The sequence below is a fragment of the Ochotona curzoniae genome, unplaced genomic scaffold, assembly GCF_017591425.1.
Source record: "Ochotona curzoniae isolate NIBS_2020 unplaced genomic scaffold, NIBS_Ocur_1.0 scaffold_2587, whole genome shotgun sequence".
Taxonomy (NCBI): Eukaryota; Metazoa; Chordata; class Mammalia; order Lagomorpha; family Ochotonidae; genus Ochotona; species Ochotona curzoniae.
In genome coordinates this window covers 5,701,580-5,718,748 of record NW_024467096.1, presented here as the reverse complement: position 1 = coordinate 5,718,748, position 17,169 = coordinate 5,701,580, and the positions used below count along the sequence as shown (strand labels likewise).

General features: G+C 53.4%; 1 protein-coding gene across 1 annotated transcript; it reads left to right on the top strand.

The window, feature by feature from the left end:
* Nucleotides 1-4,428: 4,428 nt before the first annotated feature.
* On the top strand, nucleotides 4,429-11,607 carry ZDHHC19 (zinc finger DHHC-type palmitoyltransferase 19). Its single transcript, XM_041002568.1, has 8 exons — nucleotides 4,429-4,574; nucleotides 4,856-4,977; nucleotides 5,449-5,588; nucleotides 6,266-6,438; nucleotides 6,729-6,834; nucleotides 10,433-10,518; nucleotides 10,875-11,013; nucleotides 11,488-11,607. Exons 1-8 carry the CDS (start codon nucleotides 4,429-4,431, stop codon nucleotides 11,605-11,607), a joined length of 1,032 nt encoding a protein of 343 aa, XP_040858502.1.
* The last annotated feature ends 5,562 nt before the right edge of the window (nucleotides 11,608-17,169 follow it).

The following is a 17,169-nucleotide window of genomic DNA, read 5'->3' as shown; positions in this document are numbered from 1 at the left end:
ATGATGTGCAGATGGAATGCCAGCTCTTGTAGGTAGAGGTTAGCCTTTTGAGTTACAGTGCCAGCCCCAGAACACAATCTTTTTTATTTTTTAAGGTTTATTTATTTTAATTGGAAAGTCAGAAATACAGAGAGAAGGAGAAACAAAGCGAAAGATCATCCATCTGCTGGGTTCCTCCCCAAGTGGCCCCAACAGCCAGAACTGAGCCAATCTGAAGACAGGAGTTTCTTTTGGGTCTCCCATATGGGTGCAGTGTCCTGAGGCTTTGGGCTGTCTTCTACTGCTTTTCCCAGGCCACAAGCAGGGAGCTGGATGGGAAGTGGGACCCCAGAACACAAACCTGTGCCCATATGGGATCCTGAAGTATACAAGGCAGGGATTTAGCTTCTAGACTATTGTGCTGGGCCCAAGATCACAATCCTTTATTAGACATGATTCGCTAAGGGTTTTCTCTCACTTCATGGGTTCTCTTGTTACTTTTGTTGCCTGAAATAGTAAAAGTATGGGTGGAATATACAAGTTAAACCTGGAAAGAGCTGAATGCATTGTTGCACAGGCTGGAGTTTGGTTCCAGGTTTTAATCTTTTCTTACAGGGTGAGTGTGGTTGTCATAGCCGTGAACACTGAGGTCTGACTGGGCTCTGTGGGGAGAGCCCAAGGTGGCACTGTGGATCGCTCTCCCTCCCTTGGCTTGGAGACAGAGCTGATCCTTAAGGCACAGGAGACGCTTCCTGCATCACAGAGCCTGTTGAAAGATCACATCACCTGGGAACCGACCAAGACAATGTCTGGCCTCACCTCAACTTCCATAGTCACCATTTTAAGCTCCTGACCACCTTCTCTTAGGAGTGCCCTTGGAAGCACAGGTTTGTATTTTTTTCTATCACCTGTAATATAAAACATACCGAATTAATTTTGAGTGCCCAAATCTGTCTTCCTAAACATACTGTAATGCTATGCAAAATGGTAGCCTCAACATATCTCTAGACTCATTTTCAACTAGAGAAACAAACAGCTGCTAGGGCTGGTTCATCCTCCACCTGCAAGTGCTGGCATCGCATATGGGCACCAATTCGTGTCTCAGTTGTTCCACTTCCCATCCAGCTCACTGCTTATGGTCTGGAAAGAATGGCCAAGTCCTTGGGACTCTGCACGGTGTGGGACACCCAGAAGAGGCTCCTGGCTCCTGACTTCAGATCGGCTTAGCTCCAGCCATTGTGGCCATTATGGAGACATTAAAGCCGTGAGAGACAGACGGAGAGAGAGAGAGAGAGCTTCTCTCCCCTGATTCACTCCCCAAATGGAAGCAAAAATTACTTTTAAAACAACAAACAAAAAAAAAACCCCCACAAAGTTTGGGAAGGGTTTAGCTAAACACATGTTTAAATAACTCTACTCTGCCCCCCAAGTTTAAAAAAACAGGCATGTAGATAACTTGCTTCACATCACTGGGGAGTAAACTGTGACTGGCCTATGCTACTAATTGGAAGCATCTGTTCTTGATAACCTCCACCCTCCCCAGCAGTCCTCTGTGCGTGTGCTACACTGTGAGTCAAGCCAGTGATGTCCTTCGATTGTGTACTTTTGTCAGCTCATTTATGTGACTTTAACAGTGAAACTTGCTGAATGCAGAAAAAAGATTAGTTAAGAAAGGATAATGAAGCCTCCAAATCTTCAACATTGGAATGTGAACAGAGACATAAGTAGGCAATTCAGGGACCCGGCATGATAGCCCAGTGGCTAAGCCATCATCTTGCATGCGCCAGGTTCCTATATGAGCACCAATTCCTGTCTCGGAAGCTCCACTTCCCATCCAGCTCCCTGCTTGTGGCCTGGGAAAACAGTAGATGTCCCAAAACCTTGGGATCCTGCACCCACATGGGAGACCTAGAAGAAGATCCTGGCTTCTGGCTTTGGATCATCTCAGCTCCAGCCGCTGCGGCCACCTGGGGAGTGAACCAGCAGACAGAAGCTCTTTCTCCCTGCCTCTCCTTCTCTCTGTAAATCTGCCTTTCCAATAAAATAAATACACCTTGGGCCTGGCTAAAGTCCTTACCTTGCATACACCGAGATCCCACATGGGTGCTCGTTCTAATCCTGACTGCTCCACTTCTCTTCCAACTCTCTGCTTATAGCCTGAAAAAGCAGTGGAGGGCAGCTCAAAGCCTAGGAAACCTGCATCCACATGGGAGACACAGAAGAAATTCCTGGCTCCTGGCTTCAGTTTGGCTCAGTTCCTCCAGTTGCAGCCATCTGGGGAGTGAACCAGCAAACAAAAGATGCTTTTCTCTGTAGACCTGCCTGCCCAACAAAAATAAATAAAAAAACACAATTCACAAAACAAAATAAAATGACTTATGGGTATATGAGAACATTTAATTTCAAAAATAAGGAGAAATTTAAATTAAAAGATTAAAATTGAAATTAAATTAAAAGTTATCATTTGTCACCTGTAAATCTTTAATTACTTATTAGCAGTATAACATGGGTATGCTTAGAATAGGTGTATAAACTTGTATAAAATTTCTGGAAAACTTGTGGAAATTATGCATTGAGCTACCTAAATCCTATCATTAGGAATCCATTGTAAGATGGACGTATGACTGTTTATGAAGAACTATACTGTAGTAATAATATAGAGGAACTCAGTGGTTGGGAGGGCATTTGGGGAGAAGAGAAATCTCAGGGCCTATGGAACTGTATCATAAAATAATAATAATAATAATAATAAAGAAGTAATAAAAAGGAATCCATTGTAAGGAAATAATTGGAATTATAAGGAAAAGTAAATTTACAAGATTCCGAATTACAGTAGTGTAAACAATGGAATTGATGAACCAACCTAGATGTCTATTACTAGAATTTGGCTAAATAAATATTAACATTTTAACTCATCCTTCTATTCCACAGAAATGCATGACGTGATCCTATGTGCCAGGCACTGTTCTAGGAAACCAGCACGAGCAGAACATCACCACGCACATGCTCACTCAAGCGTGTCTCTGCACACATACATGCCGTATCAGCAGTTCTTGAACAAAGAACTCAGTGACAGTAAGGATGAAGCTCTGTGACTACTTGTGGGCTGAAGGCCAGAGCTGGGGCCTGAAACTCCTCAGTCAGATTCATAGGACTATCTGCAAACCTCCTCTCTCTCTTTTTAAATATGGATGCAGGGCCGTCATGGGCAAGCACACATGTGCTGAGATTGTCCCAGCATCTCTGCTAACCACCTCTCTCTGAGGACACAGCTTACTTGTGCTGGGTGACAGCAGGCCCCACTGCATGTGATCCCAGCTGTCCTCCCCTGGAGGGACACTTGCTAGCTTTCACACTGGGCGTGGTGGTGGGGGGGAGTGGTCAGAGCTTGGGAGAGCAGAGAGGACGTAGCACCCTCTAGAGGTGATTCTGGGGATGGGACAGGCTGAGCTTGGGGTGGTGGAACCCTGGCTGGTGGAGGGCCACTTGATAGTGCAACATCAGCTCTGGGGAGGGTTATGGAGAGTGCCATGAAAGCCTGGAAGTCAGGGACTTCTGATCATTTTTGATGCTTCCTACTGCCAAGGTCAAGTCTAAAGGACAGTGTTAACATTGAAGGTCTGATACGTGGAGGGGTGGGGCAGTTGGGAGCAGGTAGGGTTAATGGGAAGGACTGACAACCTCGGCTCTTCTTTGCTAGTCGCTTCTCTGCTTACATCAAATAAGTAAGGAAAGAAGGAAGGAAGGAAGGAAGGAAGGAAAGGGGAGCGACTGAAGAGCAAGGGAAAGAGAGAGAAAGAGGTAAAAGAAATGTCTTATTCAAAACATACCCCCTGATTGGTAGATGGCTGGATCTCCTTGGTAACCACCTAGGAGAACGCTCAATCTGACTAAAATCTGAGTTTTGAACAAGCACCCCAGGCATGCTCCAGCAGCAGTAGTGAATTACACACACACACACACACACACACACACACACACACACACACAAGAGCTATCTTGCTCTTCCATAACAACCTAGTCTCCCAGGAAGGAGGTCTCATGGGAACCACACTCCTTGGGGGTGAGAGGACTCGCACTACCTCTTAAATCTTTTTTTTTTCTTATTTTTCATCCGTGACTTCTTAACATGGATGCATTGAAGACCAAGTGGACCTCCTGGGGACAAATCCTAGCAGTCAGTCATGAAGCCAAACTCACAGGGGCAGGCCGTCTTCCTCTGTGTATGTGTCTTGGGAGGAGGGAGCAGAGGAGTTGGTGTTGGAAGGCATTGGAAGCAGCCAGAGCCCCCATTCTTCAGCCTCTATGATGTCACACTCAGACCCACTCCTTTCCTTCTAGCCTGGACTGTGGCTTCCGAGGCTGCTGTGGTCATGGGGCTGCAGGCACCATCAGACGGAAGGGTGCTTGGTGACTCTAATCTACCCTGGGGACCCGGGACAGCCAGCCATGCCACTGCTGAAGGAGGCGGTGCCCATGGGGAAGGAGCTGCAGCATCTGCCTCCAGGCCCACTCGGCTGGTTCCTCCCAAGCCTGTTCGCCGCCTTCAATGTGGTGCTGCTGGTTGTCTTCAGCGGCCTTTTCTTCGCCTTCCCGTGAGTCTCCCATGCAAGCTGTCAGACTTCCCACTGACAGACTGTGGGGCGAACAGCTCATGAGAGCAGGGAGGCAGGGGCACGGCCTGGGAGCCCAGAACAGATTCCACATGGAGGCAGGGGACTTCACATTTGGGGAACTACCTTGCAGGTGGCTGATACTGCTGGAGATGTTTAGTGAGCCCCTGTGGATGCCGACCCCCTGTAAGCCAGGCCCTTGGGTCAGGGAAGGGGAGCTTCGGGCTGCTGCAGATCAGGCTTGACTCTGATTCTGGTCTCAGTTGCAGGTGGCTGGCTCAGCATGGGAACTGGGCCTTTGCCCTTGTCACAGGCCTCCTCTTCATCCCTACCTTCTTTAGCCTCGTTTGGCTCAACTTCTCAGACCCTGGCGTCTTACATCGAGGTGAGGCCTCCGTCTCCTGGGAGAAGGAGGTAGCTGCCCTAGGGGTTGGAGTCTGCAGCGATGACTCCCAGAGTGCTCTCCCTACCACTCTTCCTCTGGCCTCAGCACACTTTCACCCCCTTACACTTGTTGCTCAGGTCCTGGCATACCATCTCCCAGTCTGCCAGGGTATAGATAAACATAGTGCTAAAGGTTTACCAGTTGCCTTAAGGGGAGAGCTAGACAAGAGGTGGGGAAAGAAGCCAATGCATTCTCCTAAAAATTGCTGCTACACTCATGCCCAGAAGCATGGATCACTGTTTCAGAGACCCGAGTTACAGCATCTTCTCCCTTGACCTCCAGCCTTGCTCAATGGGCTCAGCTTGCTCCCAGGGGACAGAGTCCTCTGCCACCATCTCCACATCCTTCCTGTGCCCAGTGATGCTGTGACACTACTCAACATTCCCCTCTCCTGCCCTCCTCCCATCCCAGGCTCTGTGGAGCAGAGTCCCATGACAGTGCATGTGGTGTGGGTGAACCACAGAGCCTTCCGCCTGCAGTGGTGCCCCAAATGCTGCTTCCATCGCCCGCCCCGGGCCTGCCACTGTCCCTGGTGCAACATCTGCGTGGAGGTGAGTGCCACCCATGCCCAACATACTTCAGTCAGGGCAGAAGTAAAACCATCTCCCAGAGCAAAAGGCCGAAGAGGGCAGTAACACCCAGGCTTCCTTGGTTATTGCGTCTGTGTTTACATCTGCCATGCCAGGCTAACCCTTGCCTGCACAAACGGCACTCACATCTGTGCTTGCTGCTGGTCGGTACCCAAGGCCCTCGGGCTGGCTGCATCTTGGTCTGGGGAGCTCAGCCTGGTCTCCCTGGGCCTCCTGAGCTCTGAGCGCCCAACCTTTCCCATGAGCACATTCTGCACAGGCTCACCTGCCCAGGCCACAGTTTCAGCCTCGTCCAACAGGTCACAAGGTAGAGTCTCCAAGGGGTTTTGTGCCCTTCCCCTGCTCCCACTGCTACCACCACCACCACCAAGTTACAGTAGGTTGTGTGTCACAGAAGACAGGGAACGTCTTGGGACAAATCACTTTCGGAGCCATAGAGCCCCTAACTGTGCTCCAACAGCAGAAATACTCATACCAAAGATTTCATGGTATTCTTCCTAAGGACATCAGCCAGTGAGGGTGGGGAAAGGCACGGGCAGGTGTTCTAAAGAGGGTGTGGAAGGCAGTAGGATTTAGAGATGATGGAGGCCGGGCCAGACCACAGATCCTGAGATCTGCCTGTATTCTCTGTCACCCAGGACTTTGACCATCACTGCAAGTGGGTCAATAACTGCATCGGCCAGCGCAACTTCCGTTACTTCATGCTGCTCGTGCTGTCCCTCTGCCTCTACTTGGGCGCCTTGCTGGCCACCTGCCTGTTCTTCTTGGTGCACACCAGCCATCTGCCCTTCTGCCTTGACAAGGCAATGGCGTATCCAACACACAGGCCACGTTGGGAGCTGGGGCTCGCACACAACCAAGGGAGGAGCAGAGTCCGGGGTGGGGGAGGAAGGAGGAAGCCAGAGAGAGGGATGGGCCTGTGGGAGGACAGATCTGGGATTAGGTGAAGGTTAAGGGGGCGGGATCAGGGAAGGGTTGAAGCCAGGAGGAAGCCTGAAGAATCAGAGAGTAGCAGATGCCAGGAGAGGCGGGGCCGGATGGAGTGAGGTTTAGCTTGGGGTGGCTGGCCGGGCACTGGAGCCTCTCCTTAGCACCTTGCAGCATCCTTGTGGCTGTGCCTGCCGCAGGATTCCTGGTGCCGCTGTTCCTGCTGCTGATGATCCAGTCCCAGTCGGTGAGCGCGGCTGAGCGCTCCTACGAGGGCAAGGTACCTGCAGCCCGTGGGGAGACCCTGACCCCACTCCCTAAGATGTCTGCTCTTGCTCCTCTGTTGTTGCCCTTGGCCCTGAGAGTGCTATCACCGTGGTCCTTCTTGTTTTGGCTCCTAAAGACACAAATTTTGCCCCCCTCCTGGGTGCCTGCACCTGGGGCATCCTGTGTGCAAGTTATTTTGAGGCCTGGACCTCATTGGGCCAGCACAGACATTCAGGATGAGCCACTTAGGAGGGCTGGCTATTGCAGGTGAGGGACCCATAGTGCTGACCCTGCAGAGGCAGAGGGTCTAAACTTAAAAAGCTGGCTCGGGCAATTAGGTGGACTTTGTGGGCATGACCAAACTATAAAAGCCCAGGTCAGGTGGTGGAACCTGGGAGCCATGGTAGAAAAGTCAGGTTTATCAAGAAATACTTGACATGCAGTAAAATTTGACCCTTTTGAGTGTGTACAGTCTTTAGGTTCTGACAAGTGTATGCACCTGTAACCACCACAACCTGCACCCCAGGAAATTCTGCCAGGGTCTTTTGTAGTCAACTTCTCTTCCTTACTGTGACCCCTGGTAATTGTCATTGACCTGTTTTCTGCCCTTATACCTTTTTCTTTTCCAAACTCTCATCTAGATGGGCTCATGGCCTTCGAACCCTGGCTTCCTTCACTTGGCATAAAGCATTTGGGCTTCAGCCATGCTGTTGCTGGTATCAGTAGCGTCTTCCTTTTTTGCCGCTGTGGATAGATAAACACAGGTCACTCACTCCCCTATGCGTTGAGTGAAGGGGGGTTGGCATGTCTCTGGTAAATATAAAACTATTGTGTACAACATGCGAACTTCTACTTCTGTTTCTATTGGGCAAATATCTAAGGATAACAGCAGTGGCAACAGTGGGGTTGAATTTCATTGAAAGGCAGAGTTATAGAAAGAATGAAGAAGAGGTAGAGATCTTCCATCTGCTGGTTCACTTGCCAAGTGGGTACAACAGCAAGAACTGGGCCAGATCAGAGCCAGTAGCCAGGAGCTTCTTTTGGGTCTCCCACTTGCATACAGGGACCCAAGCCCGTGGACCATCTTCCTCTGCTTTTGCAGGCATATTAACAGGGAGCTTGATTGGAAGTGGAGCAGTTGGAACTTGAACCAGTGCCCTATAGGATGCCAGTGTGTCAGGTGTCAGCTTTGCTTGTTATGCCACAGCACTTCGTCTCCCCCCCAGCAAGGTGTGGGAATTCCAACTGCTCCAACATTTGATGGTGTAACATTTTTTATTTCCTGCTTTTTATGTCAGCCAATCTAACAAACATTTAATGATACCTCATTGTAGTTACAACTTGTCTTTTCCTAATGACTCATGATGTTTAACATCATTTTATGTTCTTTCTTGCCATCTAATTTTGGTGAAGTGTTAGCAACCTTTTGTCCATTAAAAACTAGAGCTTTCAGTTCTTTCCTGCCTCCAGCCTCTGCATGTCCTCCTCCCTCCTGGGCATGCCAGGTCAGGGTTAATAGCAAGGGCTCTGGAACTGGGCCACAGCAGCTCCAGATGCAGCCACCCAACGCCAGCTCGGAGATGTGGGCTGGGTCACTTAGCTGCCTCAGGCCTCAGCTCCCCTGTCGGTTAAAGGAGGTGGCAGGGGGTGATTTAGGTAAGCCACAGAGAGGGGCAGCTGGGACAGGTGAACGTCCCAGGTCTGTTACTATTGGTTGGTGCCCATTCCTTCTCAGTTTTGCTGTCATAGGCTCTTGCTTCTGGAACCTGGCCCCCATCCTTAACATTGCAGGCATGCCCTCCCCCTACTGTAGTCTCTGCCGGGCCCAGGCTGCATTCTGTTCCTTCCTTGGCGCTTTTCAGCCTAAGTGGCCAAAACCAGCTGCTGCTGCTGCTTGGCACCATGACCTTGGCTCCCTGTCCTTTCATTTGTCTGCTCCTTCAATCCCATTCCTGTGTTGCACTAACCACTGACCACTGCCCCCCGGGTGTGGGGGCATCCTGCATCACAGCTTCTCTCACTCCTGATAAAGACAGAGTTGGCTGTGTCTTTTTTTTTTTTTTTTGGTGTGTCCTCAGTCTCAGCACACCAGAACATGTGTGGTATCTTGCAGTGTTTCTGAATGATTGGGTGAACCAAGAAGCAATGAGTCAAGGACACTTTAGGGGAGAGAGAAAGATCTGATGCCATGGGCCCTGGAAGCTGGGGGTGAGGTTGGGAGGAGTTTGAGGGCAGCAAGGAGCTGGGGAAACGGATATGGGGCATGAAGATGCCCCTGTTGGTTCTAGCCCCAGGGAGGGTGAGGGTGTTGCAGACACAGCCCAGGACTGGAACCGAGGCCCTCCAGAGCTGCCAGGACAGTGCCTTGTTGGGGAGAGGAAAATCCTCCGGTCTGTGGCTAATCTTTATAAATTTATCTAACATGTATACTTCATTTAAGCATTTCTCTATTCTGCATATAAAGTCAACATTTCTTCATTATTTGTGGCCATCTAACAAGTCAGGATTTACCTATGTTTTAAAGTTCTGCATAATGACACACTTTAAAAGATTTATTTTATTTTTATTTGAAAGATTTACAGAGAGGAGAGATAGATTTTCCATTCTCTGGTTTATTCCCAAGATGATTGCGATGTCCAGAGCCGGCTGGTCTAAGGCCAGGAACCAGGAGATTCTCCAGCTCTCCCGCATGAGGCAGGGGCCAAGCACTCCGGCCATCCTTCACTGTCTTCCCAGGATGCATTAGGAGGCAGCTAGATGGGATGTGGTGTAGCTGGACTCAAACTGGCACTTGCATGAGATGCCAGTGCTGCAGATGGCAGCTTAATCTGTCATACTGCAGCACTGGTCCCACGCATTTCTCTTAAATGCTGTGAACCCTTTTTAGCAGGCAGAACCTCAGCCAGCTGGATGGCCAGTGTGGCCTGCCAGCTGCAGCAGGAGGCTCCCAGCCTACCCTGACTCTCCCTCCTTTGGCTGACAGCTGCCTTATTTGGATGGGGTGGAGGCTGCCGGCTGAGTGGGCTGGGGGTGGCAGGTGGTGATGGGCCACTTTCAGTTGTGATTGGGCACTTGATAATTACAGTTCTTCAAGTAGGGTGGGGTCTGGGCCTAGGGTGGAGCAAGGCCCATGGGCAGGAGCGGAACAGGAGGACCTGGCCAGGGGAGGACTTGACCTTTGCTGCTCTGTGTGCTAAGTTAGGAACACGTGATGGGGTCCTCAGATCTCTGCCCCTGGAGACGGTGAAAACCAGTGAAGGCACCTCTCGAGCTGAAGGGGAAGAGGAGATTGGGGTGGGGGTGGGATGCCGCTGAGCAACAGAAGGCAGCAGGAGTGGCCCTAGAGAGACTGAGGGGCGGGAGGCTGCAAAGAGGAGCTAAAAGTGGACCCCAGTGAGGCAGAAGAAGGAGAACTGCTCTGAAGTGGGAAGGGGGAGGCTGTTCTGATGGGACCTGAGGAGAGGAGCAGCTTTGCCTCACTCTGCTGGCATCCAGCTGGCTGCCGCTCTGGCTGAGCTGCCCAGATCAGGGAGGGTGCCAGGCAGGGTGTGGGGCAGCATGGCCACCCCTGCTGATTCTGAGCACTTCTTCCTCTTTCTGCTTCCCTCCAGTGCAGACATCTTCAGGGATACAACCCCTTTGACCAGGGCTGTGTCAGCAACTGGTACTTAGCCATCTGTGCACCGCTGGGACCCAAGTGAGTTGTTGGAGCAGCTGGGCCAGGAAGGGGGCCCCTGGCACAGCTCCCAATCCCCCCACTTCCTGCCTGCCCTCCACAACCCCCTCTTCCCTTCCTCTGGGGTTTTCTCCAGAGTGCTGGGTGGGGGAGGGGTGGTCTCTTTACCCTACAGGCCTGGGGGTGGGGGGATTCTTGTCTCAGGGAACGGGTTGGGGGAAGTGATGGATGGAGGGGCACAGCCTGATGGCGAGACTGGCTTAGCTCAGCACGGGACTGCATCTTGGGCTGCTGGGACGGGGATTAGGGTAAGGGGGTACAGAGGAGAACAAAACCGAGGGGGCGATGACCTCTTGCCCGCGTCTGTGGCTCCCCAGGTACATGGCCGAAGCTGTGTGGCTGCAGAGAACGGTGGGACCCGAGTGGGCGCCTATGCACTTCCCGGCCAGCCCCTGCATACACAGGGACCCTCCAATTCCCTCTGACCTCCAGCCCCAGCCATCGGATCTCCAGGAGGTGAGGAGCTGTGTGTGTGTGTGTGTGTGTGTGTGTGTGTGCTGGGAGGGATAGCTGCAAGCTGTGCAGGTGTGGGGGAACTTCCAGTCCCCCAGGATGCTCCTGAAACGGGAACTCCTGGAGTCCCACTCGTGGTGACGCTGAAGGGACCTACTGGAAACACAGAGTCCAGGCGCACTGCCAACTCGTCCTGCCTGCCATGAGCCAGACCCTGGGTGCCCTCAGCTGTCCCCTACAACCAAGAGGCCGAGAGAGGCTTAGGATGCTTTTGAGGGGGAGGGTCCTTTTCTTCCAAGGCAGGTTGCCCTGGAACCCTCGTGGATAACTTCTGTTAAAGAAAGAGGCTTTCATACACCGTAGCGCGCCCTGGAGGCGAACACCCATGGCTCTGCCTAGGCCGGGGAGGGGTAAGTGTGGGAAAAGGGGCTTGCGGAGAGAACCCCCTCCATCTCCACCACACCTTGATCTGTTTAGATCCCCTCTAGCCCGGTGCTGCCTCTGCTGCGGGAAGCCCCTGAACCACGCTCGGCATCTCACTCATCCCTGCGCACGCCACGAAGCCAGGAGCCCCCGGCCCTGGACCTCGCCTCCTGAGCCCGGCTGCGCCCTGCCCTTGCCCACTCTCCTGACGCAAGCGCCGTGCCCATTAAAGGCCCTGGGTCAGCCTCCTCCTGCTGCCTACCCTACTGTGCGCGCCTTTCCGGCGTGTGTGCATGCGAGGGAAGGGGCTCAAGGGGTTGGGGCAAGGACCCCGGTGGGAGGAAAGGGACGGGACCCGTGGGGAGCCGAGTTCAGACACACCGTTCCCCGCCCCCAACACTGCCTGGCTCTGTAAGCCAGAGCCGAACATTCTCTTCATCCTCCAGCTAGTGCTGAGGCGGCCTGAGGTGACTGCTGGCGGTAGAGAAGTCACAAAGTCTGTAAGGGGATTCCGCCTTCTGGCTGCAGGGGGCGCCGGATGCCCAAGAATCCGCGTGCAACAGCGGTCTGCGGCGCTGGAGCCTTGGGGGTGAGAGGGTGGGGAGTCCCTCCTGGCTGCCCAGTCCCCGGGGAACATAGAGGTGTGCACGCCCCGTCCCCACAGTCCAACCCTGTCTCGGCTGGTAGCTGTGTGTGTGTGTGTGTGTACGCGCGTGTGTTGGGGATGGAGAAGGTTAGGTGCTGGCTCAGGCCCTATGAGTTTGTAGGCTCCTGGGTTGTAGTTCCTGGAAGGCTGCCAGAGCATACCACCACCACCCCTCCCCGCCGCCGCCCCCGCTCCCTCCATCGCCCAGGGGTGCCCACAGGGAGAGCAGTCCTGGGTCAGACTGGGCTCTAATCTGCCCCACACTGCAGATGGACCACCCAGGGTCTCCCCGAAGGGTTCAGTGTTAACTATGGAGTGGGAGGGCCGTTGGAGGGGCCTGAACGCTCAGCCACTGTTGGCTGCCGCTCTTGTATCCAAGGCAGGGGGAAGGAGGTCACCTAAGGGCTTCTAGGAACTGGCTAGAGGCCAATGCAAGTGTGTGTGTGTGTGTGTGCGTGCACGTGTGCATGTGTGTAGCATATTCACACAGGTGTTCATGCCTATTAGCACAGGTTGTGTGAATATGTGTGCATACATGCATTGTGCAGGTGTGTATGTGCGAACACACATGTACATGTATGTGGATGTCTGTTCCTGTTCTCACATGTAAGTGCATACACATGTGTGTGTGCTTAGCATCAGAGAATGAACTCATCCCTGGGGGTGGGTCCCAGCCTCCCAAGGGGGTGACCACCTGCAGGGCTTGGCTCCATCTCTGACCCCCTATTCAAGGCTCCACCCTCCATCCAGCACCGCCACTGACACTGGAGGTCCCAGGCCCTTCCCTTTTCAGGCAGCAGCCTTGCCTACCAGCCTGGCTGTGGCTCTAAGCTGGGCTCCTGGCCAGTTTTCTTTGTTCAGCTGCAGGGATTCAGACTTATCTCACTCACCTTTTCTTGTCGCAGTGTCTCTCTGGTCCCCCACTGCTTTGGGAATGGAGTCCTTTCAACTTTCAACTCCTATCTCTGTTGACTCAGCAACCCTTGGCTTGTGGGTGGGGCTGGGGGTACCCTCTGGCAGTCTGGGTGTGTGAGGGGGAGGTACGCAGTCCAGCTTTGCCCTTGCTGCAAGGAGCTTCAGGGTCTTAGAGTCCTCATTAAGACCCAGCTGGAGCAGCTGGCCTAGGTCTGGGAAGGTCATAGGTCAAGGACGCAGGGCAGCCTGGGCATGTGTGTGTGTGTGTGTGTGTGTGTGTGTGTGCAGCAGAGCCTAGCTCAGCCATGGCTGCCCAGTGAGAAGAGGGACAGCAAAATTGGGCAGTCCAGGAGCTGTCAGGCCACTCTGCATAGGAGAGCCCTCGGGGTAGTCTGGTCTAGATCCCAGAGCTTGGGGATCCAGGAGCCTGCAAGGTGGAACTGGCTGGTTGTAGGAGTGCAGCCCACCTGGAGCCCCAGCTCCACAGTGGCCGTCCGTCCAGGCCAGCGCCTGCTTCTGGGGCGTGTTGCCCCTCCCCTGCTATCCTCCTCCACATCAGGCCTGCACTTGCCTTCCAGCACAGAGGCAGCTCACTCGGGGGCCTTCCAAGTCTAAGCCAGCAGTAAGGCGTCTCTCTCAACACCATGACTCTCTGTTTCCCCACTGGGCCCAGCTGTCCCTGGGTGGGAGCCAGGGCGAATTCCAAGCCTGTAGGGCTACTGGGTGTTCATGCAGCTAGAGCTGCCTCTGGGAGACCACCCAGCCATGCCATCCTCCCTCCCCACACTGGCTGGCTATAAAACCCGAGGCAGGGGCTTGCAGTCTGGGATGGGGAGCCCAGAGGCAGTCCCCCGACCGTTAACCAGATCTCCCTCACACCTTCTAGAAGGACATAGCGCAGGCTGGGAGGGGCTGGTGAGCACAGGTGCTCAGCTCTGCTGCCAGGCCCTGTTTTCAGCCTGAAGGGGGACTTTGGGCGCAGTAATCGGACTGTCTTGTCACACACACCACTCCCCCACAACTACCAGTGTCACTGCTGGAACCTCTGGGTCCCTCCTGGACGCATAGTGGTGGTAGTTGGGTATCTTTCAGCCCAGCCTGCCATTGCTGCCCTGGGGCTGTTCACGAGGCAGTCATCCTAGGGCCCTGACTGTGGCCCCTGGGGCCTGGCAAGCAGGGACAGTGTGGTGGAGCACAGGGCCTGGGTGTGATAAGATGGCAGGCAGTCCTGTGCTGCCTGGAGATAGTGGCCGCCTCAGGCTCACCCCCACCCTGCTCTGCCCTTGCTGCCCCACCCAAGGGGGCCAGTGCAAATGACTGAGGCTGGGGCAGAGCAGGGCCTAAAGCCCCAATGCCTCCCTGGGCACAGTCCTCCCAAGGAGCTTCCCCAGCCCCTTCTGCTTAGCTCTTAGCAGGCAGCACATGATTGGCACGGGCAGGAGAAGTAGCCCAGGGCCCAAGTGTCTGGCAGAGCTCCCGGCAAGGCCAGGGCTGGGCCACGTGGTTTCTATCTCCTGCAATCTCTTGCCCCCTTCCAAGAACCGTCCCCCGTTTCTGTGGCACTGCTGTGAGGGCGGAGTGGGCAGCAGGCAGCAGACCTGGTTGCCAGCACCGGCACCAACACACAGCCTGGGTCAGGATTGTTCGTAGTGTGTCCTCAGAGGAGGACCCCATGACTCAGGGCTTCGTGATCTGGTCAGTTGAGGGATGGGTGAGGGGGCTGTTTGGGGTGCTAGTTTCAGCATCAACCTGTTCCGGCCTGGTTTGGTGCAAGCTCAAGGCCAGAATAGGTGGGCAGAAGTGTTTGTGTTATGATTTTCCCAAAAATTAACCGTTTGGACTGCATCCAAGCCCACAGCACTGAGACCTGCTAGGATGGCTTCCCACCCACCCATGGCTCTGCCCTCCTATTAAGAATTCTGCATGGCTTCTGTCTTGTGGCCACAGTCTGCCCCCACCTCCTGCAGCTCTTCTCTCCTCTCCTGGGCTCGGTGGGTCCTCTCATCTCCTGTCTGCACCCCCACTGTGTTCTGCCTCCTTCTCCTCTTTCACCTGCTTTTATCACCCCCATTCACGTGCTTTCCTGCTCTCACCCAGCCTACTCATCTCCTTTTCCCCAACTTTTCCTGGAGCTCAGCTTCCAGGAACACAGAGCTGCCTGTCTGACAACTTGCAGGCTGTAACCCGCAGGCACAATTCTTGGAAGCCCCTGGCTGGTGGGCATGGGAACAATAGAAGCTGGGCCAGACTGGAGGCAAGGTCTGCCCTGACTGAGTACCTTTGTTTGCCACCCTGCCTGGTACCCATGCCCCTGGCTGCTTTCTTGTCTAGCCCCTGCCCCAGTGCCCACAGAGGGCCCCCACCCACAACCCCATGCTCACATGGTTAGCTGGGGGTCCTGCAGGGACTGTGCCCCAACCTCCCACATTGGCAGCTGAGTCAGAGGACCAGAAGTCCAGGAGTAGGGAACCCTTATGTCTGCCAAGGGACACCAAAAATTATCAACTTAACAGTTAGCCTACAATAGGGGCAGGTTAAATCACTCTCAATGATGTTGGCATCCCACATGGTGCCAGTTCAAGTCCTGGCTGCCCCACTTCTGATCCAGCTCCCTCCTATTGACCTGGGAAAGCAGCAGAGGATGGCCCAAGTGCTTATGCCACTGCACCCACGTGGGACATCCTGGCTTCGACCTGGACTAGCCCCGGCCATTCTGGCCATTTGGAGAGTATACCAGTGGATGGGAAGGGGGTCTCTCTCCTTCTGTCTTTAACTCTGCCCTCCAAATAAATACATCTTTATTTAAAAGATTTTTAAAAATTAGTCTAAAAATTAGCCTGCTATAGATTTACTGAGTTTCAAAACCCATCTCACTGTGGATGCCTTGGCATGGCCAGACTAAGTAACCTCCCAGACCTTCTACATGGCTGGGGGCCAGCTGTTCGCCAACTCCTGGGAGACCACAGCCCACTGAGATCCTATGCCTGAACATGAGTCCAACTGGGCTTTGTCTGTGCCCTGAGGCTCAGGGGTTAGGAGGTCCCCAAGCAAAGGTTCTGACCCTTGACCACGTGGATTGGGGAATTTTCTAGCGCAGGAGTTACTGGCTCTCTGGCTATCTGCTCGTCAGCCACTGACGACAATAGAAACATGCCCTCCCACCTGTCCTTTTCCTGACCCAGGCAGCAGAGATGCTGTGGAGCAGGTGAGTATGACGTCCCTGCAAACCCTACCCCCTCACCTGCATAACTGAAGCTGGCCTAGGTCCACTCCCTCCCTGTGTCCCACCGATGGTTTTTGAAGATTCCAGGGCTGCGGGGTGATCTTGGCTCCCATTCTTCCCCAGCTCTGTCCCCCTTCTCAAAGATCTATTTCTAAGGGCTAGATACAGCTGAATTTGACTTCAGGACAGGAATAAGGCACCCCTACTCTCAGTTGACAACACAGTCTGCAGCCCCCTCATGGTGCCGGGGGAGGAGAGTGGGGGAGTGTTGTGGTGTAATAGATAAAGTCACCACCTACAATGCCGGCATCCCATATGAGCACTGGACTGCCTGCTGCTTTGCTTGTCTTTCAGCTTCCTGCTAATGAAGTGGGAAAAAGTAGTGGAAGATGGCCCACTGTTGCCCACCTGGGAGACCTAGAAGAGGCTCCTAGCTCCTGGCTTCAGCCTGGCCCAGTCTTGGCCATATGGCAACCTAGGGAATGAACCAATGAATAGAGAATTATGTGTGTGAACATATATTCTTATTTCTGTAATTGACTGCCAAATAAATCTTAAAAAAAAAAAAAGTGTGCTTGGAGTAGAAGAAGTCTCTAGAAAGCCTCAGGGCCTGGTTGTATTCAGTGTGCTCTACATCCCCAGTGGAGACTTGGGCTGCAGGCCAGCCTGGCCAGGGGGCTCGAGGTGCTCTGGGAAACATCCAGCCCGAAGGGCAAAGGAGGTTTGTTTGTGACACCCGGAGCAGAGGTGGGCGTACAGAGGCCTCTTTGCTTTGAAAGAGTGGTTTTCTGTAAATATCCTGGCACAGGAAAGAGAAGCCCCAAATCAAACATTCCCGCACTGTGGATTTCAGGTGGCTTTGAAGGAGCGCTTTGTTGGGTTTCCGTCCCACCCTGTTTCTGCTCAGTGGGAGCTGGGGCGCTCATCCTGGTCTGGCAGGAGGACCAGCCCC

Excerpts from the sequence above, each read along its gene's own strand:
- ZDHHC19 (XM_041002568.1), top strand. The coding sequence starts at position 4,429 with ATGCCACTGCTGAAGGAGGCGGTGCCCATGGGGAAGGAGCTGCAGCAT. Across the intron at positions 6,439-6,728 it reads TGCCTTGACAAGGCAATGGC|CATCCTTGTGGCTGTGCCTG; the intron begins GTATCCAACACA and ends AGCACCTTGCAG. Across the intron at positions 10,519-10,874 it reads TGTGCACCGCTGGGACCCAA|GTACATGGCCGAAGCTGTGT; the intron begins GTGAGTTGTTGG and ends GTGGCTCCCCAG.